Genomic DNA, 24,761 nt, shown 5'->3' with positions numbered 1-24,761 from the left:
TGAAGCGATTTTATTAAGCATGCTAAAGTAGTGCAATATTTGTTATTTTGGACCTGGTAGCTGAACTTGGCCTGTAGGTCCTCTGGGTCTTTCGTGAGCCTTAGGTCCTCCAGACTCTTGGCCAGGCTGAGCTGCTGGCTCTCTGTCCCCCCCTCCTGGTAGCTGAGGATATCGCCCAGGAGGTTGATGTCTGAGTACTTCTCCGTGAGCGGGCTGGGGGGGGCCGTGTGCCCCTGGGGGGGCAGCTCCTCACCGTACTCCTCCTCCCCCTCCATGAGGTCAGACTCCTTCAGAGAGCGATAGGGCTGCGGCCTGCAAGGAACCACAAGATAAATCAGGTGACCATGAATAAATCGCAAAGGTAGAAAAGAAACAGGATACCTTCATAGATGGTACTTCTACAGATGTATTCAAACTTTCCATCTCCCTTTCTAATGCTCTCTCTCTCTCACACACACACCACACACACACACACACACACACACACACGCACACACGCACACACGCACACACACACACACACACACACTACGTTAGCTACTTACAGCCTTCTTTCAAATAAGACTTTTAATACAAAATATATCTCAAGTTAAGTTTTTGTATTAGTATGAAACGGCATGCCATGACTGAAGCCTGCTCCTCAAAGCAACCAATGTCCCATGTTAGTCTGTTACCCAGGAAATGGAGATAAACACACCAGGTCATGTGATCTCGCTCACAGCCAATCATCTCTTAAAGCCACGCAAAGCTAGCCAATCAGAATGCGATGAATGCCATTGTTTTGGTCAGGTGTGCGTGAGACACCATGCAGGGATGGCCATGCAGATGAGCATCAACCAGTGTGTGAGAGAGAGAGCAACGAGCAAAAGCAGAGAGAAGAGAAGAGAAGCGAAAAAGGGGGAGACCATTCAAAGGGGGTCGAGAAAAGAAAGTTTTCGGGGAAGCCAGTGATGGAGTCGTCGCCATGCTGGGGCTCCTGGGCTGAGTCGTCCTCGGAGAGAAAGACGGTGTAGTGCCGCGTGGGGCGGATGTAGCTGGTCAGACAAGGGAGGGAGAGAGAGAGAGGGGGGGGGGAGGAGAAGAAGAAGAAGAAGAAGAAGAAGGAGAAGAAGAAGAAGAAGAAGAAGAGGCAGCCCCAAACCAGAGTACACACACAGGCGTGCACCAGAATGGTGCAGAGAGAGGGGGACAACAGGGAGTGAGAGAAGGAGGGAGGAAAAAAAGGGGGAAGAGAGTCATTGTACATTCAACTGATTTGTTTTACATGACCCTTTCAACTGAAACAACATGACTGGACTGCACAGGAAATCACCGTCAACAAAAAGATTGTTTACTACGAGCAATGGCCTCTGGTGAGGTGGATTCGGGTGGAGATTTTTAAAACATTTAATCAAGAGAGCTCTCCCCACAGCATTTACTGGTCTTGAATCATGAGTCAGCAATTTTCACTGGTCTTGAATCATGAGTCAGCATTTACACTGGTCTTGAATCATGAGTGATTGAATCATTACAGTAGGCTGACACTACAGGATTGCTGTTGATTTGTTGGTCAATTAGCCAGTTAACTGACAGAGGTGTTCAGTCTTCAAGGATCAGCACCTTGCCCTACCTGTTAAGCTGCTAAAACACAATATATACATTATTGAGACGTGTATTGCTAGTTTGTTCCTGATATAAAGTTTCACATTGTCTGTTGTTGATATGGTGTCTCAAATTTCACAAATCAGCAATGTTTTTTTTTTTTCATGCAGTATACCAAACAGTCCACAAGATGGCAGTGCACTTCTGGTTAAGAGGGATAAAAGGCGACATGTCTCAAGGGAAACCAAGTACCTAACAAATCAGTAAATGTGTATCAAATGTTAAAGTTGAGCTAAAGTTTAAGTTGCGGAAGTATCCAGAACTGAGGAGAACTTCCATGAAACCTAAATAACAACCCTGCTGCTTGAGGGCTTGATGTCAGCGTTTAGATAATACTCATCAAATGAAGACAAAGCCCTTGACATATCCTTATTCACAGATCTCATGGAGTGTGAAGGGTGCAGTCGAGCGACATAAGGCAAACATATGGATAAGGCTGACGGTTAATTAAGCTTCGATCGCGAGCTTGAGGTTGGCAAAGTAGGTGTGAATGTAAGAACAGGCATCTGAACCGTTTACACGCCAGTTTCCTCACTATCTGAAACTCTGAGTGGCATGTCAACAGAGGAGTGGAAAAGATGCGTGTGTCTGTGAATGTGTGTGCATGTGTGTGTCTGTGAGCGTGCATGTGTGTGCATGCGTGCATTTACTGAGTCAGTCTTACACAAACACGCGTTCATGAGCCAAGTGTATTTCTGAGACATCATAAGTGCACTCGGTAATGCTTGCGATGGGTAACGAGTGTTTCGTGTTTAAGTGCGCACTGAGCTCTGCTCCTCCCTGGCCGTGGTCACGTGTGGATGCGGTTAATGGGAATAAAAGGGACGCGCCCTGCGGGGGTGTCTGGCACACGTGCGAGAGTTAATTAGTGTCAAACTGCACCTGCTGAGTCAGCCAAACACCCCCCCCCCCCCCCCCCCTCCACCATAACTGCCCCCTCCCTTCCTACCCCCCTCCCTCACCCCTCTCCCCCCCCAGCCTGAGTAACACTCGCCCCTGCAATCTCGTAACATGTGAGGTGTGAAGTCCAGGTGTGAAGATGAGTGACACGCTCGCACTTGCACCGCAATAACTCAAAGTTTATTTAGAACATGGGAGATAATGAGGAAGTATAATGACGCTACTAAAGCAGATGTGAAGAGTGTATCTGATGATGTCGTTCTCATGTTCTTGTGTGTGTGTGTGTGTGTGTGTGTGTGTGAGAGGGATAATGAGGGGGGTATAATGACGGTCCTAAAGCAGATGTGAATAGTGTATCTGATGATGTCGTTCTCATGTTCTTGTGTGTGTGTGTGTGTGTGTGTGTGTGTGTGTGTGTGTGTGTGAGAGGGACAATGAGGGGGGTATAATGACGGTCCTAAAGCAGATGTGAAGAGTGTATCTGATGATGTCCATCTGCAGTAGTGCCCTCGTCAACTAAAGATCCAAAGCGATCCAAAACACTCTTGGATGTGTATACTTGGACATATGACTGTATTAGTCTATGCAAGTGTGTTTGTGTGTGTGTGCATGTGTGCACGTGTGTTTGTGTGTGTGTGCATGTGTGCCCGCGTTTATGAGTGTGTGTGTGTGTGTGCGTGTGTGTGCGCGTGTATGAGTGTGTGTAAGAGTGTGTGTGTGTGTGTGTGTGTGTGTGTGTGTGTGTGTGTGAATGCGTGCGTGTGAGTGCATCTGGTGTGTGTTTGTGTGTATAAGTGTGTATGAGTATGTGTGTGTGAATGTTTGCGTATGAGTGCATGCATGTGTGTGTGTGTGTGTGTGTGTGTGTGTGTCTTACTGTTCTGGACTGTTCTCCAAGCCCACATTGCTGCGTGGCCTCTTTGCTACCAGTGGCCTGGGTGGACGGGCCTGCAAACAACCATGACATTAATGACACACAAGACACGACTGTCTTCCATCTTACACACACATTAGTGTACACACATGACACAACTGTCCATTTCACACACACTAGACACTTCATCAGCGTCACCATTTTAAACACCTTTGCTCTCAATGTGACCAGCAATCCTTACACACACATTAGTGTGCACAGAGGGTACGCAATTTAACATGCAGAGAAACACACTGACATTCACACTCAGCACACAAACACACACGGTTATGCTACACACATGCCATTCCTAACGGCAACACAGTACACACAAACACACACACACACACACACACACACACACACACACACACACACACACACACACACACATCCCGTCATGCTACACACATTCCACTCATTACAGCAACACACTCCACACACACACAAAGCACAGGAGGAGCAGTGATGAAGATGATGACTAAGAGCTGACCCTCCACCTCCTCCATGACCTGGTGGCTCCTCTCATCAGGTCACGGAGGTCAACACCACAGACACCAGCGCTCAGGGGGTCGGAGAACGGAAGACAGAGGACAAGAGAGGAGAAGATGACAAAGAGTGATGGAGAGTCTGAGGATGAGGATGAGGACGAGGAGAGTGAGGAAGAGGAAGACAGGTGGGACGGGGGCGTGTGTGGGACGGGGCGTGTGTGTGTGTGTGTGTGTGTGTGTGGGGGGGGGGGGGGGGGGGAGCGGGGGTTGCCAACAGGACTAATTAACGCAGCGCTGAGCTGACAAAAGAGAAGTGGCGAGGAGCAGCCTTAAGCTGGACTCAGGGAAATGAGGGAGAGGACTTCATTAAGAGACAAAGAACAAAGCAGAGAGTGAGAAAGAGAAGAGCAGAGCAGAGCAGAGGAGGGGAGGGAGATATATAGAGAGAGAGATAGACAGAGAGTAAAAAAAAAGATGGGGGTTGACAAAAGTGCTTGATGGCAGAGAGAGAGAGTGAGAGAGAGAGAGGGAGAGGGAGAAAGAGGGAGAGAGGGAGAAAGAGAGAGAGATAGACAGAGAATAAAGAAAAGATGGGGGTTGACAAAAGTGCTTGATGGCAGAGAGAGTGAAAGAATGCGAGAGAGAGGGAGAAAGAGAGAGAAAGAGAGAAAGAGGGAGAGAGGGAGAAAGAGAGAGAGATAGACAGAGAATAAAGAAAAGATGGGGGTTGACAAAAGTGCTTGATGGCAGAGAGAGTGAAAGAATGCGAGAGAGAGGGAGAAAGAGAGAGAAAGAGAGAAAGAGGGGGAAAGAGAGAGAGATAGACAGAGAATAAAGAAAAGATGGGGTTGACAAAAGTGCTTGATGGCAGAGAGAGTGAGAAAGAGGGAGAAAAAGAGAGAAAGAGAAAGAGGGAGAGAGAAGGAGAGAGACGGAGGGAGAGAAAAAGAGACAGAGATAAAGAGAAAGAGAGACAGAGAGAGACAGAGAGTGAGAGAGAGAGGGAGAGAGAGAGAGAGGGGAGGGAAGGAGGGAGAGAGAGAGAGAAAAAGAGAGACAGAGAGAAAGAGAGAGAGAGACAGAGAGAGGGAGAGAGAGAGAGAAAGAAAGAGAGAGAGGGAGGAATAGAGAAAGGGAGAGAGAGGGAAAAGGAGAGAAAGAGAGAGGGAGAGAGAGAGAAAGAAAGAGAGAGAGGGAGGAATAGAGAAAGGGAGAGAGAGGGAAAAGAGAGAAATAAAAGACTGTATTTGAGCTGCTTGTAATGCAGATGGAGATGGAGGACCCTGCTACCTAGAGGCTAGTGAAACTGCTGCTGGAGAAGGCAGGTGAACCCTAGCTGGTCATTAATAATACAGAGAGCCTGTCCTGGGTGCAGTGATCACACACACACACACACACACACACACACACACACACACACACACACACACACACACACACTCCAGGGCACTGTGGTAATACTGTGCTACACTTCTGCTTCTGTCTCAGCCATACATTATGAGCCTCTTCAATGTGTGAATAATATATAGCAGCAACAGACAAATCTTATATACACATAATGATTACAGTATATATCTATATATATATTTTAGTACATATTTGGTGAAATGACAGATAAAGAGGGGTTTCCTGGGGGGGTGAAAGAGTTACATGCTGCAGGTAAAAGTGTGTGAGAATCAAGATATTTCTTGGCAGGACAAATCAGAGATGGGCCAGAAGCACACGTGAGAGTTACAGCTTTAGTCATTGTTATAGTGTGGTGGGTCAGCACGCACGCACGCATGCACGCACGCACGCACGCACACACACATAGACACACACATATACACACACACACACACAGACACACACACACAGCTTATACCATGTCCCAAACATACACACACACACACACACACACACACAAACACCTAGCTTATACCATGTCCCAAACACGCACGCACACACACCCAAACACGTGCACACCATGCGCACACACACAAACACACGCGCACACACAAACACAAGCACAAACACACTTGGGCACACAAACACACACACACACACATTGCAAGTCCAGTTGTTGTGGCCCAGACAGCTGAAGAGGAGGCAGATGTGTGAGGTCAAAGGTCACACAGTGCAGTGCAGTGCTGTGAGTATGTCTTGTGTGGAGGAGGCAGATGTGTGAGATCAGAGTTCAAAGGTCACACAGTGCAGTGCTGTGAGTATGCCTTGTGTAGGGTCACACAGTGCAGTGGTGTGAGTATGTCTTGCGTGGAGAAGGCAGATGTGTGAGATCAGAGTTCAAAGGTCACACAGTGCAGTGCTGTGAGTATGCCTTGTGTAGGGTCACACAGTGCAGTGGTGTGAGTATGTCTTGTGTGGAGGAGGCAGATGTGTGAGGTCAAAGGTCACACAGTGCAGTGCTGTGAGTATGTCTTGCGTGGAGAAGGCAGATGTGTGAGATCAGAGTTCAAAGGTCACACAGTGCAGTGCTGTAAGTATGCCTTGTGTAGGGTCACACAGTGCAGTGGTGTGAGTATGCCTTGCGTGGAGGAGGCCAGAAGGAGCATACCCACGCTCATACCATCCATCAGAGGAGACAGTATGCCAGTGTGCCAGTGTGCCAGTGTGGTAGAGTGCCAGTACAGTGGATCATGCCAGCCTGCCCGGTGATTCACTACGCACGGCATCACACCCAGAGGTCAAGAAGGGCTGGACAGGCTCAGACGGAGGTGGGGAGAAGGGTTTAGAGGTTGGAGGTTAAAGGTCGCAGGTAGGGGGCAGGGGCGGAGGGGGGGGGGGGGGCAGGGGCGGAGGCAGGGGGTCGGGGGCGGAAGGAGGGGGCAGGGGCGGAGGGGCGGAGGGAGGGGGTCGGTTACTCACAGGTCTGCTGCGCTGGAGCCTGGGAGGGGGGGGACGTGGGGGCGGTGGACGTGCGGGTGCAGGTGCTGACTGCGCCAGAGACAGGCGGGGGTCAGATAGTGACAAAACACACACACACGCACACACACACACACACACACACTCACACACACATACACGCACTCTCACACACACACACACACACACACACACACACACACACACACACACACACAAACTCAAGACGCACACACACACACACACACTCAAGACACACAAGTACTGATGTGCAAATATGTATAATATGTGATCGCACAAACAAAGGACTGTAGTCATAAACAACTATAACAACATACTCATCCTGGGTCATTCAAACAATGAGATGTAATATGTAATATAAAGTGTGATAATAAACCTTTCTAGCAGCTTAATAAATCAAAACACATCCGTACCAAAGCACCCTTAAAGTATAGCTTTAAGTAATCCTATAAATGGATTTATTATTATATCATATTATTACGATACGGCCCATAGCCACTGTGAGGGAGCTGGTCGAAGTAACACAACACAACACATTAGTCTTATCCTCTCTGTGTACCACATGATCTGCCCCACGTGGCTGTTTTTCTATTGGTGAGCTCAAGAGCAATTTCAGAGAATGTTTAGCAAAGCACAATTTGTATGACTTTGCTGACAGTGTTGTTGTTGGAATCCCCAGCATATAATAAAGGCTCCTCATGAGCCAGGCCCATCAGAGGGGCCCGAGGGGAGAGGAATGATGCTGTGGAGGAACAAAGAGCGGCTTCCCCGTCGCGTTCTCCACCACCTCCACCTCCACCCTCACCTCCTCCACCTCCACCTCCTCCATCACCTCCACTACCTCCTCCTCCTCCTCCACCACCACCTCCACCACCTCCACCTCCAGGAAGAGTGAGAGGATAGCCGACAGATCGAACGAGGAGAGATGACAGCAACGTTGGCGTGGCAACGACAGCCAGGAGTTCCTCGTTAATGATGACGGTAAGCGTGACGGATTAGGCACTCACACACACACACACACACACACACACACAGACACACACACACACACACACACACACACAAACACAAACAATGCAGGCATGCATGCCACGCAGGTGTGTATGCGCGTGCACCAGGCGGGAGCGCTGCACGCTGTTGTGTTGGCCAACGCAGAGGGAGAACAGAGGCGTCTTTGAAGAGCGCGACGCCTGCGAGCTGAGCAGGAACGTGACGTGACGTCTCCCGCGTCTTTTAACAGGCGCCGAGTGACAAGCACTCAGAGCGCTCGGGCGGGATTAAAAAGACAAAGACAGACGGAGAGATGCACCGCACAGCTGATCAGCCCATCCGTCAGGTGACGGAGGAAAACTGTCAGCGCGTCCTGCGAGGAAGACAGCGGAGCCGCGGAGACTCGAGGCGGATGAGGAGGACGAAGATGAAGAGATGGAAACGGGAGGCAGATTGCATTACTGTGAAGGGTAGCCCATTCTCAGCGTGCAGATCAACGCTGTCAATGTAAATTGAGTACTGAATTTTAATGTGGCTTTCTTCCTTGTGCCTCGCTCTCTTGCCCCCCCTTCTGAGACGGGTTCTGCTCAAGGGGGTTTTCCCCCTCTGGCGACTCTTACTATCTGTGTGGCCAGGGGGGAGGCCGGGGGGGTGAGGTGGGGTGGGGTGGGGTGGGTTGGAGGTGACGCTGCTTATTGTGGGATTGAATTGCATTACATCAGTAGAAAAGCTGTCGGTTATCCTTCAGGGGGAGGAGCTAAAGCAGAAGCAGGAACATATTATGGGAGGAACAAAATAACTGCTGGACCCATTTTCCTATCTCAAAATAATGGCTGCTCTTACACTATTAATCATCTTAACTTGTGGAAATACTGATTTTATTTCCCCCCTCTAACAATCACTGATCCTGGATCTGCACTCAGCACAGCACGCTGATGATTCTCTGATGATAGGTGTTGCTGATTAGCCCACCCAATGAGATGTTATTGTAACAATGTAAAAAATGAAGTTTAGTGCTTTTTATGAACTTCCCCAAATCTCTGCATATATGTATATATTTTTGTTGGTTCCACTACTGGGCTCAGGTGTTGTTGCTAATGGGGCGATAATTGGTGTGACACACCTCAAGACTTTCCCTTGTTTGGAAGTCTGTTAAAGGGGTAAGCTGGGTGTCTTTAGTTCTCCGTTAACAAAATGAATAAGTAGTATGTATTTTTCAAAGTTTCCCATGATATGTGTTTTTTGTGTGATATTAGCTTGTTGTCTATCATATCCGGTAATTGTATCGTGTTGAATATGCAAATTAGCGGCGTTTAATACGTGTTAGATGTAAATGTTTGTCTAGCCATTAAATGGGTGCTAACTGGCTAATTCATTATTGTGTAGATACCAGCATTACCCTCGTGTGTGTGTAATCGCCCCTTACTGCTGTGTTGCAGGTATGTTGAGCCTGAGTGTGTACTTATATTTGAATTTGAAGTGAATACTTACATTTATAATCTGTCATGTACTATGTTTGTTTCTATGGTTGCAATTTTATCATTTACATAAATACACTATACGATCACTGTATGTTTTACTACTAGTGTTGTAGCTGGTAGGTTGTAATGGATGTAACACTGGACAGCATATGGTAGCTTACAAACTTTTCATTAGTTACCCTTGTTTGGAAGTCTGTTAAAGGGATACCAGCATTACCCTCGTGTGTGTGTAATCGCCCCTTACTGCTGTGTTGCAGGTGAATAAATTGATGACAGATTGTGCCCACGACTCCGCTACACGTTCCTTTACCATACAGACATTTTATTTATAATTATCGTAGCGGGCTGGTTAGAGTCCGTTACATAAACTGGTGCCGTGACCTTTCAAGGATTCCACTGATCAGCCGCCGCCGATCGCCGGGTGAAGTTGTCTGCGTGATCAAGCTGCGTGGTGAAGGTACTGTGTTCGAAGACCAGCGAATCCTCATTGTCATCAGTGTTCGTTTGTGAATAGCTTATCAATGAGTGAATGATGTTTAGATTTTGTTATTGATTTTTTTTTTCATTTCATAAAAAAAAAGGGTGTATATCTGAGAGAAAAATTCCCATAATTTTAGTTTTGTATTAAGAATATTCTGCTTACAGTATGGCTAGTGGACATTTTTTTGGTAATGTGACTCCTTGTGTTGGGAGAGGCAGAGGCCTAATGCCGTGTATGGGGGAGGAAGTTAAACAACTGGATTTCACAGACACTTTTGGAGTGGGCGGGAGCATAGCTGCACACCCTGTAGGATCCACACCTTTTACACAGACACCGCCTCCACTTGAAAGTTTAGGGTATGCACATGCAAAGGCAGACCATGTAGTACCATCTCCTGTAGGGCCCAAATCCTCCACACCCATTGTACCTGTCAGTGGCAGTGACCCATTAGCCGACCTCCGTGACCTGATTACTGAATTAGGAAATCAGATAGGAGATTCAATAGTCAGCCGGTTGTTTACCCCCAATCAACCTGTTTCCCCTCCATCTGTCCCAGTTTCTCCTGTGGTGGGAGACATCAGTTATGGCAGTAACACTCTGGACCTCTCCAAAGTAAATGTAGTTGTCAAGTCAGATGCCCGTGAACCTGCTGTATTCAGAGGTGAAGCATCTGACAAGTGCACAGTGCAAGAATGGATTGAGATGATGGAAATATATTTGAAAAAAAAGAAATACCCTGCTTCTGATCAAGCTGATGAGATAATGAGTCATTTGATGGGGAAGGCTAAGAAAATTGTGAAGGTGGGATTAAGGAGTAGCTCCATTCCTGACAATGCAGTCCAGCCAGAAATGGTATATGATATTCTCAGGCGTTACTTCAGTGAGAGTCCTGCATCATGCTTGCCGTTGGCAGACTTTTATGCCACTCAACCCAGTGTTGGAGAAAATCCAGTGGATTATTGGGTGCGGTTAAACACAGCGGCTGAGCAGGCAGATCGTCACCTGAAACTGCAGGGCAGGAAGTTAGAAAATATGAGTTCCGAGATCTCAATGATGTTCATTAGGAACTGCAATGAAGCTGAGCTGTCCAGTGTGTTTAAGGGCAAACCAATGAGTAGATGGACGGCTATGGAAGTGCAGGAGGCCATTGATGAATATCAAAGAGAGTACCTGTCTAAGAGAAAGCTGGGGAAAGTGAAACCGCTCCAGGTGGCTGCTGCTGCTGCTTACTCTACGGTAGATGTCGAACAGGAGGTGAGACAGAGTGTGCCCAGCCCACACGGCCCAGTCAGGCCTAGTGAGTCCTTGAGTGGAGAGGGGGCTGCGTTCGAGCGTGTCCTGTGTATGTTAGATAGGGTGCTGGAGAGGACCAACCAGGCTACCCCACAAGGTGCTACACAGTCAGGGCCCTGGGTTCGGGTCTCACCCTGCCGTGTATGTGGCGACAAAGCTCACTCCACAAGATCACACTGTATGAGGGAGAGGAGATGCCTTGCATGCTTTGCAGTCGGACATCAGAGAAGGGAGTGCACAGTGCGTGGGACCGCTGACCTCAACCATACAGCACCCGCCCAGGAAAACTGATCTACCCACATGTTGGAGGGGGCAATGTGGGTGCATTTAGTCAGTCCCTCAGATTTGATGATGACATGCTTTCAGTTTATGAAGACAGTTGCAAGTCTGCCCCTAGTGGTAGTGTGATAGTATGTCAGAATGTACATAATTTAAGGAAATCTGATTCTCTTTTCTATACCGATGTTGTTGTGAGAAAGCAAGTCTCATTGCATGCGTTGATTGACAGTGGGTCAATGGCTTGTACAATGAGCGAAGAGGCGGAACAAAAGTTACAGAGTGCTGGCCTATGTCCTGAGATCTGCCATTTGAATACTGATCTTGTGCTAGTAGGTTGTGGCGGAGTGCAAGTCAAACCTAAATGTGTGTATCAGTTACAAATGAATGTCTATGGACAAGAAGTTAGTGTACCTACACTGGTTGTTCCAGGGCAGCACGATGAAATGATACTGGGTTCAAATGTGATTAAACACCTGATTCACCAACTCAAACAAACCCCGAGTTACTGGCGTGTCATGAACAAGCCTGAATCCACAAATGACCCAGCAGTTGAGCACTTTCTTAACATGTTGTCTGGAATTAACAGGTGGAAGGGGAACGTGATTCCTGACATCGTAGGAACAGTCAAGTTGGCCCAAGCTGTGACATTGTTGCCCCATCATGAACATCTGGTGTGGGGTAGGCTGCCAGCCAATGCACCTGTCTCTGAGGGAAGTGCCGTTTTTGTTGATGCACCACGTTCTCAGCCCCACAAGAAAAACCTCATGGTGGGGAGAGCTGTTGCCACGATGTCGGGAGACCGCTGGGTGCCTGTTAAAATCATAAACTCAAGTGACAAACATGTAACATTGAGACGAAATGCTAAAGTGGCTGATGTTTTTCCATGTGTTGCTTTAGAAGACTTGGATGTGAATGTGACTCGTACCTCTCCGAAGAATCTCCAGGTGCACAGCCAGAGTGTGTGTGAGGTTGACACTAGTGGTCTTCCTTCACCCCCGACTCACTACAGTGACGCCCTGCAGAGACTTGGGTTGAGTGACATTGACATTGATTCATGTGACGTGTCAGATCACTGGAAAGGACAGTTAGTCGGTCTGATACAGAAGTTTGAGGGGTTATTTTCCAGGAGCAAGTTAGACTGTGGTGAAACCCCTGGGTTTGTCCATCGAATCCACCTCACGGACGCCCGTCCATTCAGACTTCCTTACCGGCGTGTTCCGCCAGGGCATTACCAAAAGCTGAGACAAGTGCTGTCTGAGATGGAGGAGATGGAAATTATCCGAAAGTCTTCCAGTGAGTGGGCGTCACCCCTGGTACTCGTATGGAAGAAGAATGGTGATTTGAGAGTGTGTGTGGACTATCGTTGGCTGAATTCCAGGACCGTCAAAGATGCTCACCCGTTACCCCATCAGGCAGACTGTCTCGCTGCTATGGGGGGCAGTGCGTTCTTCAGCACCATGGACCTAACATCAGGATATTACAATATCCCCATGTGTGAAGAAGACAAGAAGCTGACAGCCTTTACCACGCCCATGGGTCTGCACGAGTTCAACCGCATGCCTCAGGGTCTGTGTAACGCGCCAGCCAGCTTTATGCGCCTTATGACCAACATCTTCGGCGACCAGAACTTTTTGACACTGCTGTGCTACTTAGATGACGTTTTGGTCTTTGCACCTGATGAAGGTGAGGCTTTGAGGCGGCTCGAGATGGTGTTCAGCAGGCTGAGTGCACACAGGCTGAAGCTTGCGCCCAAGAAGTGCCATTTCCTTCAGCGAAGTGTAAAGTTCCTGGGCCATGTCATTGACGAAAGTGGTGTATCAACTGACCCGGAAAAGGTGCAGGCAATTGTTGCCATGACTGAAAAGGCACTGATGGGAAATGATGATGCCACGCCTTCTCCAAAGAAGATAAAGTCTTTTTTGGGGATGGTGATGTACTATCAGCGCTTCATTCAGAACTGTTCTGGTATTGCTAAACCTCTCTTTGCATTGACTGCAACACCAAAGAAGAACAAGGGTCAGGTGAGGGGTAGTGCTGCCTTTAAGAAACTCAAGCCTAGTGACTGGACGAGTGAACATCAGAAGTCGTTTGAACTATTGAAATCCGCCCTACTCGAGTCAGTTGTCTTAGCTCATCCTGATTTCAGCCGGCCTTTCGTTCTGTCAACTGATGCGTCTCTTGACGGGCTGGGTGCAGTCATCTCTCAGGTGCCAGAGGGGGAAAACAAGGCCCGTCCCATTGCCTTCGCAAGTAAGTCTCTCACCCATGCCCAGACTAGGTACCCTGCACACCGGCTGGAGTTTCTGGCCCTCAAGTGGGCAGTCTGCGAGAAATTCAGTCATTGGCTCAAAGGTCACGAGTTTACCGTCTGGACAGATAATAACCCGTTAACATACATACTGACCAAACCGAAGTTGGACGCATGTGAGCAAAGGTGGGTGGCGAAGTTAGCGCCGTACAACTTTTGTATCAAGTACATTCCTGGCAGAAAAAACATTGTCGCAGACGCTCTCAGCAGGCAGCCCTTTGTTCAGAGTCACGTTAGTAAGAGGCTGGTGTCTGAGTCATACGGAACTCTGCTTGAAGAAGCAAAGCAGATAAAAGAGAACACCATACAGGAAGTCTTCAGACTGAGTACCAATCAACAAGGTATCGAATGCCTCACACCCACCACTACACTGGAGCACCACTCACTTGACAATGATGAGGTGAAAGCAGTGCTTGAAGGTCATGTTGAGTGGGAAATGGGCTCGACAGGAAGAGCCGTCTCTTGGCTTGCTCATGATGTTCAGCAGTTGACTGCTGGTCAAAGTCCATTACCTGTGTTCTCCATCAAGGAGCTCCAAGACGAACAGCAACAGGACAGGGCGTTGTCCAGGGTCCTGTTTTATGTGACTCGTGGTAGGCGACCGTCGAGAAGGGAAAGGGTTCATGAGACAGGCATAGTCTTGAAAATGCTCAAGCAGTGGGACAAGCTCAAGATGTTGGATGGACTCCTTTATAGAGTGAGCAAAGACCCTCTGACTGCGAAGAAAAGGTTCCAGTATGTGGTTGCAGCCTCGTTAGTCAAGCAAGCGCTGCAGGGTATTCATGATGATGCGGGCCATCAAGGGCAGTACAGAACATTGTATTTGGCGAGGCAGAGGTTCTTTTGGGCGGATATGGAACAGGATGTCAGAGAGTATGTGAAAACCTGCAAGCGATGTGTGGTCAGCAAGACTCCTGAACCAGAAGCAAGAGCCCCTCTTGAAAGTATTAGAACCACGAGCCCACTTGAACTGGTCTGTATTGACTTTTGGTCAGCGGAGGACTCGAATGGGAAAAGTGTTGATGTGTTGGTAGCTACTGATCATTTTACTAAGATGGCCCATGCCTATCTCTGCCACGATCAAACTGCAAAGCAAGTTGCACGTACACTCTGGGATAAATACTTTTGTGTCTATGGGTTCCCTGAAAGGATTCACTCTGACCAGGGTGCAAATTTCGAAAGTGAATTGATTCGAGAGTTATTGCAAGTTGCTGGAGTGAAGAAGTCTAGGACCACGGCTTACCATCCGATGGGGAACGGGAACGTTGAGCGGTTCAACAGAACCTTGGGTAGCATGATCAGAACCCTCCCTCCAAGAGCAAAACAGAGATGGCCGCAGATGTTACAGACCCTGGCGTTTGCATACAACTGCACTGCACATGAGTCAACTGGGTATGCACCCTTCTATTTAATGTATGGAAGAGTACCACGTCTACCTGTTGACGTTATGTTTCAGAGTGCTGAAAGGGACTGTGACATTGCTGACTATGATCAGTATGTTGTTAAGATGAGGCAAGATCTCAAGGAGGCTATGACTACTGCACAATCCAACGCTCTCTCTAGCCAAGAACGTCAAGCTGAACAGTACAACAAGAAGATGAAAGGCAACTTCATTGTGGAAGGTGACCGGGTGTTGTTGGCGAACAAAGGGGAGCGTGGACGCAGAAAACTGGCAGATAGGTGGGGGTCGACTCCATATGTCGTTGTCTCTGCTGACCCTAGGTGCCATACTTACCGTGTCAGGAACACTTCCAATGGACAGGAGCGCGTCGTTCATCGGAACTTGCTTCTTTTGGCTAACTTCCTGCCAATTGAGACAGAAAATGAGGTTGATGAATCATTCTTAAGTGAATCATGTGAGTCAAGGAATGAACAGAACGACTTATCTTCTGAAGATTCACATGTCACAGACTCAGAAGTTGACAAGTCAGTTTGGACTGCCAGTTGGGTGGCAGAGGCTTCTGCCTTCAACGAGATACCTGAGGGTTCTAACACACAGGGCACTGACTTGGCGGTGCAGTTGAACACAGGAGAGACTGGTGAGCCAAGCAATCCTCTACCAGAACCCCATGTGCCTGCCAGTCATAGTGACGATCAGAGATCTCAAACCTCCATGAAGCTTTCCACTGTCAGTAGTTCCCCCAGTAGTAGGGTGAGTGTAGTTAAAACACGTGTGGGAAGAATAGTTAAACCCATGAATCGGCTGATTCAGAACATGACACAGCAATATGCTCAACACACAAACAGTTCTGTTCATAGTTTAGCTAGAACACTGATGCATTAACACATAGAGAAGCACGCACACTGATCCACTAACAAGAGAGTGAGTGATCATTATTTTTTTCATGCCCAGTCAGGTATCAGTAGTCATTCTGAAATTAGATAGGTAGTGTATAAGGCACACCTGTAGCAAGTAACCTGTAGGGGGGTCTGCACAACCCTCTATAGTCGCTTTCCCTTTGAGTTGGGTAACACATATGTTGCAGTATACTGTGAAGTATACTTTGTTCAGTGATACTGATACAGGTCTTTTAGTATTGGGCTTGTAGTGATATTTTGGTGAAGTTCAAAGGGGAGTATGTAACAATGTAAAAAATGAAGTTTAGTGCTTTTTATGAACTTCCCCAAATCTCTGCATATATGTATATATTTTTGTTGGTTCCACTACTGGGCTCAGGTGTTGTTGCTAATGGGGCGATAATTGGTGTGACACACCTCAAGACTTTCCCTTGTTTGGAAGTCTGTTAAAGGGGTAAGCTGGGTGTCTTTAGTTCTCCGTTAACAAAATGAATAAGTAGTATGTATTTTTCAAAGTTTCCCATGATATGTGTTTTTTGTGTGATATTAGCTTGTTGTCTATCATATCCGGTAATTGTATCGTGTTGAATATGCAAATTAGCGGCGTTTAATACGTGTTAGATGTAAATGTTTGTCTAGCCATTAAATGGGTGCTAACTGGCTAATTCATTATTGTGTAGATACCAGCATTACCCTCGTGTGTGTGTAATCGCCCCTTACTGCTGTGTTGCAGGTATGTTGAGCCTGAGTGTGTACTTATATTTGAATTTGAAGTGAATACTTACATTTATAATCTGTCATGTACTATGTTTGTTTCTATGGTTGCAATTTTATCATTTACATAAATACACTATACGATCACTGTATGTTTTACTACTAGTGTTGTAGCTGGTAGGTTGTAATGGATGTAACACTGGACAGCATATGGTAGCTTACAAACTTTTCATTAGTTACCCTTGTTTGGAAGTCTGTTAAAGGGATACCAGCATTACCCTCGTGTGTGTGTAATCGCCCCTTACTGCTGTGTTGCAGGTGAATAAATTGATGACAGATTGTGCCCACGACTCCGCTACACGTTCCTTTACCATACAGACATTTTATTTATAATTATCGTAGCGGGCTGGTTAGAGTCCGTTACATTATCACCATCTGCGAGCCTCATCGCTGTGTGATGGTGTAATTGGGCCTAGAGACGTGTGGCGCCCGACATCCTCAAGGTGAGAGCATGACAGATTACTTTACTCAGGGGCCACCGCCATCTGTAGCCATGGAGACCAGGCGTGTGTATATATATATATGCATGTGCAGTGACTATCTATGGGATTCTATTTACAGTTGAGGTACAAAAATAAGCAACAACTACAACAACAGATTCTCACACGCCCAACACAACACTCAAACACACACACACACACACACACACACGCACACGCACACGCACACACATACGCACACACATACGCACACGCACACGCACACAGGAATATGTCTGAGATATTCGTTCACACACATCAGTACTAAAACACACTAGTACACTTTATCAAAACGTACAACATACAATCACATACACAAGCACAAACAGCCTAATAAAATCAAACCCTCCCCCTACCCCTCCTGTACAAAGCAGCGATCATTCCCAAGGCCGGGGCCCGGCCCGGCCCGGCTCTCACCTGTCCAAAGTGCACCGTGATTGGCCGGCGGTCGTCCCAGGCACGCAGGTCCTTCCCGTCGGCAGAGGGGGAGAGCGGGAGCGGGGGCGGCGGCCTCTGGCTGTCCTCGCCGGCCGCCGAGTAGCCGTTCTCCGTCAGCTCCTGGGCGGAGGGGAAAGGAGAGATGCATGGCCAGGAATGATCTTGGTGCAGAGTGAGGGGCAGAGACGACAGGCTACGGGGCAGGCACGGCTGAGAGCCGCGAAGGCCGGGGGGGGGGGGGGGGGGGGGGCAGAGAGGGGTCGTTATAAGGTCAAAGGTGACAACGAGAGGGGAAAAGGGATGTGGAGTGTGTCGATGAAACCAGGGAGAAGGAGAGACGGTCGGCGCAAGGGGACTTGGTAAGAATCAGAATCTCCTTCATCATCACAGCCGTTTGTGAGTGTGTGTGTGTGTATTTGTATCTGTGTGTGTATGTGCATCTGTGTGTGTGTGTGTGTGTTTGTGTGTCTGTGTATCTGTGTGTGTGTGTGTATCTGTGTGTGTGTGTATGTGTGTGTTGGTGTATCTGTGTGTGTGTGTGTGTGTGTGTGTGTGTGTGTGTGTGTGTGTGTGTGTGTGTGTGTGTGTGTGTGTGTGTGTGTGTGTGTGTGTGTGTGTGTGTGTGTGTGTGTTTGTATGTGTATCTGTGTGTGTGTGTGTGTGTGTGTTGTGTTTTTGCGCTTAGGTCTGCAGTAGTAGCAGACCAAATCTGAAAACCAGGAGTTTCCTAAACTTGGTCTTGGGAAAATTCTCAGAATCAAATTGAATAAATCATCCTATACTTCACTATCACTCCTGTGAAAAGAAGGATATCAATTAATCAACATAAAACATGTTGTAAAGAAATTACCCATAAGCTGGTTTCACTACCTTCTCCTTACTCACTACTTCACTCCTAACCAACTGAATATATATATATATATATATATATATATATAAATATATATATAAATAAAATAAATATAAATAAAATAAATAAAATGACATACAATGTCTCAATGCACACAATGTTACACCGGAGGCTAAATTCGCAATGCACCTTAATAGAGAAGAGGCAGGAATCATTGTACACATCATTGTCTAATGAATACATTACCCATAACCCTCAGTCTAATGAACACATTACCCATAACCCTCAGTCTAATGAACACAGTACACATAACCCTCAGTCTAATGAACACATTACCCATAACCCTCAGTCTAATGAACACAGTACACATAACCCTCAGTCTAATGAACACATTACCCATAACCCTCAGTCTAATGAACACATTACCCATAACCCTCAGTCTAATGGACACATTACCCATAACCCTCAGTCTAATGAATACATTACCCATAACCCTCAGTCTAATGAACACATTACCCATAACCCTCAGTCTAATGAACACAGTACACATAACCCTCAGTCTAATGAACACATTACCCATAACCCTCAGTCTAATGAACACATTACCCATAACCCTCAGTCTAATGAACACATTACCCATAACCCTCAGTCTAATGAACACAGTACACATAACCCTCAGTCTAATGAACACATTACCCATAACCCTCAGTCTAATGAACACATTACACATAACCCTCAGTCTAATGAACACATTACCCATAACCCTCAGTCTAATGAACACAGTACACATAGCCCCAGTGTTGGTACCTTCTGCTTCAGTCGACTCTTCACTTCCTTGATGCCCATCCTGGCGTGGTCTTTGGCCTGTGGGGCAGACACATGCACACAGCGTGACTATGGCAGCAATGGGACCAGGCCAGATAGTGGATGAAATGTGAGCTGTTTAATCGTGTGTGTGTGTGAGAGTGTGTGAGTGTGTATGAGGGAGTGTGAGTGAGTGTAAATATGTGTGTGTGAGTGTGAATGTGTGTGTATGTGTGTATGTGTGTGTGTGTGTGTGTGTGTGTGTGTGTGTGTGTGTTTAGGGGTGGTTCACGTCAGCTGTCACCTAGCGATCATGTGAAAGCTGATAAGTAGCTCTTTGTCTGAAAGGGAACGCCCACCCCCACACCCTCATCTGTCAGCCTGCTATCCCTCTCTCCTCCATCCCCCTATACCTGCCTCCAGCTCCCCCTCTTCATCCCCCTCTTCATCCCTCTCTTCATCCCTCATCTTCATCGCTCCATACATCCCTCTCTCTCCCTGTCCCTTCATGTGCTGCCTGCTTTCATTCTACCGAACAGGAGATCCCAAACTGTCCATCCGACGACTGTCAGGGAATGCTGGAAGTGCTTATGATCAGAGACAGTCCCTACAGTCCCTACTTCTGTTTATGCCGGGTTTGACATATGTAAATGCATAGATGAACTATCTGGAAGTGTGTGTGTGTTCTTACACCCAGACTGCTGTGTATCACGCTAATTTGATGTGAAATGTGAGCTGTGCATTAGTTAGACAAAGTTGGGAGGAGTGTGTGACGGTACTCGTGGCAGCAGCACTCACAAACTTGTAGACGGTCTTCATGGCCGGGTTGGCCCTGGTCCTCACGGTGTTGAATATTGCCCCTCCACCTTTCTGTTGAGGAAACACACACACACCACACACACACAAGGTTACTGGAGAGCTACCATACTGATGACAAAAAACACACACACACTCACAGTCACACTCACACTCACACTCACACTCACAGTCACACTCACAGTCACAGTCACACTCACACTCACACTCACACGCACACTCACACACACACAAAACACACACACACACACACACAAGAACTGAGATTTCACAATGCAATAGACCCTAATAAGAGTCTACTTCCTCACAGACAGATGAGAAAACAAGTTTAGGAGTCTGTGAGTATGCGAGTCTGTGAGTATGCATACCTTCACCGTTAGCAGCCACTGATGGTACACTTTGTCACTGCCTGTGAACCAAGCACAGATAACGGGTCAAAAGACGGCCGAACCAATCACAGAGAAGAATTCCAGGATGAGCTTGCCCATCAGAAATTAGATTCTCAAAAGAGAGAGTGGGCTCACCTGCATACTCCCCCATGTTGATCTCGTCTTCAAACACGTCACTGAAACCCTCTCCTGAATTCAGCAGGTCCAGACGGCCATCTATGAACTACAAGCAAGACACAGAATAGTGTATTATCCAGTTGATGGTGCCTCCCAGTACAGTGAAGAACCCATCTATCTATGTGGCTAGAAATGGTCTATCTACGTGGTTAGAAATGGGCTATGTGAGTGTGTGAGCGTGTGAGTATGTGGGCTATGTGAATATGGGGGCTGTGCGAGTGTGTGGGCTGTGAGTATGTGGGCTATTTGAGTGTGTAAGTATGTGGGCTATGTGAGTGTGTGAGTATATGTGGGCTATTTGAGTGTGTAAGTATGTGGGCTATGTGAGTGTGTGAGTATATGTGGGCTATTTGAGTGTGTGAGTATGTGGGCTATGTGAGTGTGTGAGTATGTGGGCTGTGTGAGTGTGTAAGTATGTGGGCTGTGTGAGTGTGTGAGTATGTGGGCTGTGTGAGTGTGTGAGTATGTGGGCTATGTGAGTGTGTGAGTATGTGGGCTGTGTGAGTGTGTAAGTATGTGGGCTGTGTGAGTGTGTGAGTATGTGGGCTATGTGAGTATATGTGGGCTATGTGAGTGTGTAAGTATGTGGGCTATGTGAGTGTGTGAGTATATGTGGGCTATGTGAGTGTGTGAGTATGTGGGCTATGTGAGTGTGTGAGTATATGTGGGCTGTGTGAGTGTGTGAGTATGTGGGCTATGTGAGTGTGTGAGTATGTGGGCTATGTGAGTGTGTGAGTATGTGGGCTATGAGAGTGTGTGAGTATGTGGGCTGTGTGAGTGTGTGAGTATGTGGGCTATGTGAGTGTGTGAGTATATGTGGGCTATGTGAGTATGTGGGCTATGTGAGTGTGTGAGTATGGGGGCTGTGTGAGTATGTGAGCTATGTGAGTATGTGAGTATGTGAGTATGCAGGCTGTGAATATGGGGGCTGTGTGAGTATGTGGGCTGTGAGTATGGGGGCTGTGTGAGTATGTGAGCTATGTGAGTGTGTGAGCTGTGTGAGTATGTGAGCCTGGCTGACCTGTTTGAAGAGCTGCAGCTGGGTGGCGTTCTGCAGGAACTGCCTCATGTGGCTGGAGCGGTGGGCCACAAACACCTCCTCACTGAACGTGATGGGCTCCTCCTGAAGACACACACACACAAACACACACACACACACACACACACACACACACACACACACACACAGGGAGGGTTAGAGGCAGGATGTGACCCCTGGAACAGAGACTGTTGGTCCAACTCTCCCCTGTAATTGTATGATGATGCAGGAGTTCGGTACTGTTCGGTACTGTGAGGCCTGAGAAAAACTGAAACATTACCAGTGAACTCTCTCTGGTACGAGACTCTTGTCCTGCCACACTGTACAACAACAGGATGTCATCAAGCCTGACAGCTTTAACCCACCATCCCAAGTTCTCCTGCAACAAACTCAAAGCTAGATGGAGGCCTTCTCACGCTGTGTGTTTGTGTGTGTGTGTGTGTGCTCTGCTGTCCCTCAAACGTAGTCTGGCACAGACTCCACAAGCATTCAGTGACACTCCCCGTGAGTGATGTCCTCTTAGGTGTGTGTGTGTGTGTGTGTGTGTGTGTGTGTGTGTGTGTGTGTGTGTGTGTCCTCTTAGGTTCTCTGCGGCTTCTAATACCTTTCCCACACTGACAGGTTCAGCTTGCTTTAATCTACAGGTCACTGCATGGATGCCGTACTCTCCTGCTAACGATCTCACCCTCCTGCGGAGTGGAGTCGAACAGTAGAAGAAGAGGTGTGTTAGCTCTTGGTTGTGGCTCATTACTGCTGGCCTGTCAATCAACAGGAGGAAGAACTGGACATCGCAAGGGGAGAGAAAGGGTCCCTGCTGAAACTGATTTAGATATCCCGCTGCTCTGTTTGTTGGAGGCACACACTCGCACACACAAACACACACACACACACACACACTATCTGTCAAAAAGGCACACATTCGCACAGGCCTTTCAAAGCAGATCAAAGATAGCTCTCCTTCAGGATCAGAGATCTGACTGAAGACGACAGTATTCCTCCACTAAGTCCAGGGATATCTGTCTGGTAAACAAAGCATCACTCACCCAGCGCCTCGCTAACTCTTTGCAATAGGAGTTTCCAACACCACAGCAGCACTGTCTACCCAGCAGTACAAAAAAAGAAACTGTCCCACTGCATAATACATTATAACATCACCTACATGTGCACGGAAAACAACAACACCTCAAGATACTGTGCTATGAAATCAACGCCTTTTAATATCCCCAGTGCCAAACGCAGGAATCTATCGCATAGGAACCACCTCTGAATTATGGCTTATGTATTAGTATGTCTTATATGGATGTGTGCAATGCACTGCACTGTGGTTTGTATTAGCATGTCTTGTATGGATGTGTGCAATGCACTGCACTGTGGTGTGTGGGCCTACCTGTAGCTCATAGTATATGGTTATCTGCTATAAGGGTTTGCGTACACTCAATAGCCACTTAGGAATGCTGCGCATCAAAGATGTGTGTGCATCAGTGTGTTTTTGCAGGTTTAGCCTACCTTTATGTTTGTTTGTTTGTGTTGTGTGGATGCTTCAGGGTAACATCCATATGTGCCTGTGCCTGTTTGTATGTCCTGTACGAACCTATGCAATGCACGATTCTGTGCTGTGTGGGCCTACGTGTATGAGGTGTGTGTGTGTGAAAGAGATAGAAGACTGTGTGTGTGTGTGTGTGTGTGTATGTGTGTGTTTGAGAGAATGAGAGAATACTCTGTGTGTGTGTGTGTGTGTGTGTGTGTGTTTGTGTGTGTGTGTGTGTGTGTGTGTGTGTGTGTGTGTGTGAGAAAGAGAGAAGACTCTTGTGTGTGTGTGTGTGTGTGTGTTCGGTTGCCTTCTCAGAAGAGCACTGCCGGCTTCATTACAGAGACTAATTAGCAGCCTAGGGGCCTGAGGCTAACAGCAGCTAAAGCCACTGCTCATCTGAACACACACACACACACACACACACACACACACACACACACACACACACATATATATATAAATATATGCAAAGACATAAACATTACCCATCCAAAAATACACACTACGTCAAGGAGCCAGTGTGTGAACTGCGACGGCACTTTCTGAAGACAGGCCTGTGACACCTGAGCTGCCAGCATATGGGAGGCAAAGGGTTTCATCCACTCACACACCTTCAGACCAGACACTGGAGAACGCTGCACTTCAAAGGAGTGCAGATCAAAACAACATCCAAACAGCAGTGCGCCGGTGTAAATACAGTCAGTTCAGCTCATTCCTCAATAATCTTTGCCTCTTACAGAGCACATACTTACACACACACCGTCATGCACAGAGAAGAAACGGATACAAACTCGGATACACATCCACCATCAAAGAAATGTATAGCCCTGATTAGTCTGTGCACACAATGCACACTTTTTATTTTATTTACACGCAACTACTCAAGGCAACCTACGACGATGAAAGCCTCGAGAAATTTCAAATGTGATAAATCTTTAGATACATATATCAACTAAAGATTTATCACATAAATAAACATTTATCCACGTTTTTTTCAAGATGTATCACATTTATCAACTTTTTAAACCATGGAAACACATCAGTAATGCACATGGTCAATTGTCACTGTTCGCCTGTAGGTGGCAGTGCTGTACCAAAATGACAGGAGTGCTGGCTGGAGAGCCCAATGAAGAAGGGGTACTGGATGGGGTATTTGTCCCAAACACACACACACACTCACCTAATCTGACCAACACAAAAAAACTCACAGGGGATCGTAAACCTACACCTCCTATGCATACAAACCCACGTACGTAAACGAGGCACATATAGGCACGGCTAGAAAACGAGCTCACGTGACCGAGCACGCACAATACCACTGACACACATTGCTGGGCGCCACACAAAAGAGCACTTGTTTAACACAGCATTAATCCTAATGTCCACTGTCATGGATGTTTACAACATAATTCCCTCTCCGGCTTGCCGTAGCCTCCCCCCAAAACCCCACACCACCCCCCCCCCCCTTTTCTCCCCGGCTCCACAGGAGCCCTCACACGCTCTGTG

The 24,761-nt window shown here is 47.3% G+C and overlaps 1 protein-coding gene across 4 annotated transcripts in view; it reads right to left on the bottom strand.

The window, feature by feature from the left end:
- The window catches only part of dennd1a (DENN/MADD domain containing 1A), a 105,570-nt gene that overhangs the window by 4,478 nt on the left and 76,331 nt on the right, over window positions 1-24,761 (bottom strand). For 3 of the 4 annotated variants that reach the window (XM_080842183.1, XM_080842186.1, XM_080842185.1), the window contains 10 exons: window positions 21,707-21,808; window positions 20,644-20,731; window positions 20,488-20,528; window positions 20,102-20,173; window positions 19,307-19,363; window positions 17,629-17,769; window positions 6,811-6,879; window positions 3,419-3,489; window positions 906-1,034; window positions 54-312 (listed from right to left, as the gene is read on the bottom strand). In XM_080842183.1, coding sequence (XP_080698309.1) covers window positions 54-312; window positions 906-1,034; window positions 3,419-3,489; window positions 6,811-6,879; window positions 17,629-17,769; window positions 19,307-19,363; window positions 20,102-20,173; window positions 20,488-20,528; window positions 20,644-20,731; window positions 21,707-21,808 — 1,029 coding nt within the window. The remainder of the gene's footprint in view (window positions 1-53; window positions 313-905; window positions 1,035-3,418; window positions 3,490-6,810; window positions 6,880-17,628; window positions 17,770-19,306; window positions 19,364-20,101; window positions 20,174-20,487; window positions 20,529-20,643; window positions 20,732-21,706; window positions 21,809-24,761) is intronic. The other variant, XM_080842184.1, reaches the window with a different exon arrangement.

The sequence above is a fragment of the Sprattus sprattus genome, assembly GCF_963457725.1.
Source record: "Sprattus sprattus genome assembly, chromosome: 7".
NCBI lineage: Eukaryota > Metazoa > Chordata > Actinopteri > Clupeiformes > Clupeidae > Sprattus > Sprattus sprattus.
Note: the sequence above shows the minus strand (reverse complement) of the source record. Positions and strands in the feature narration are given on the sequence as shown.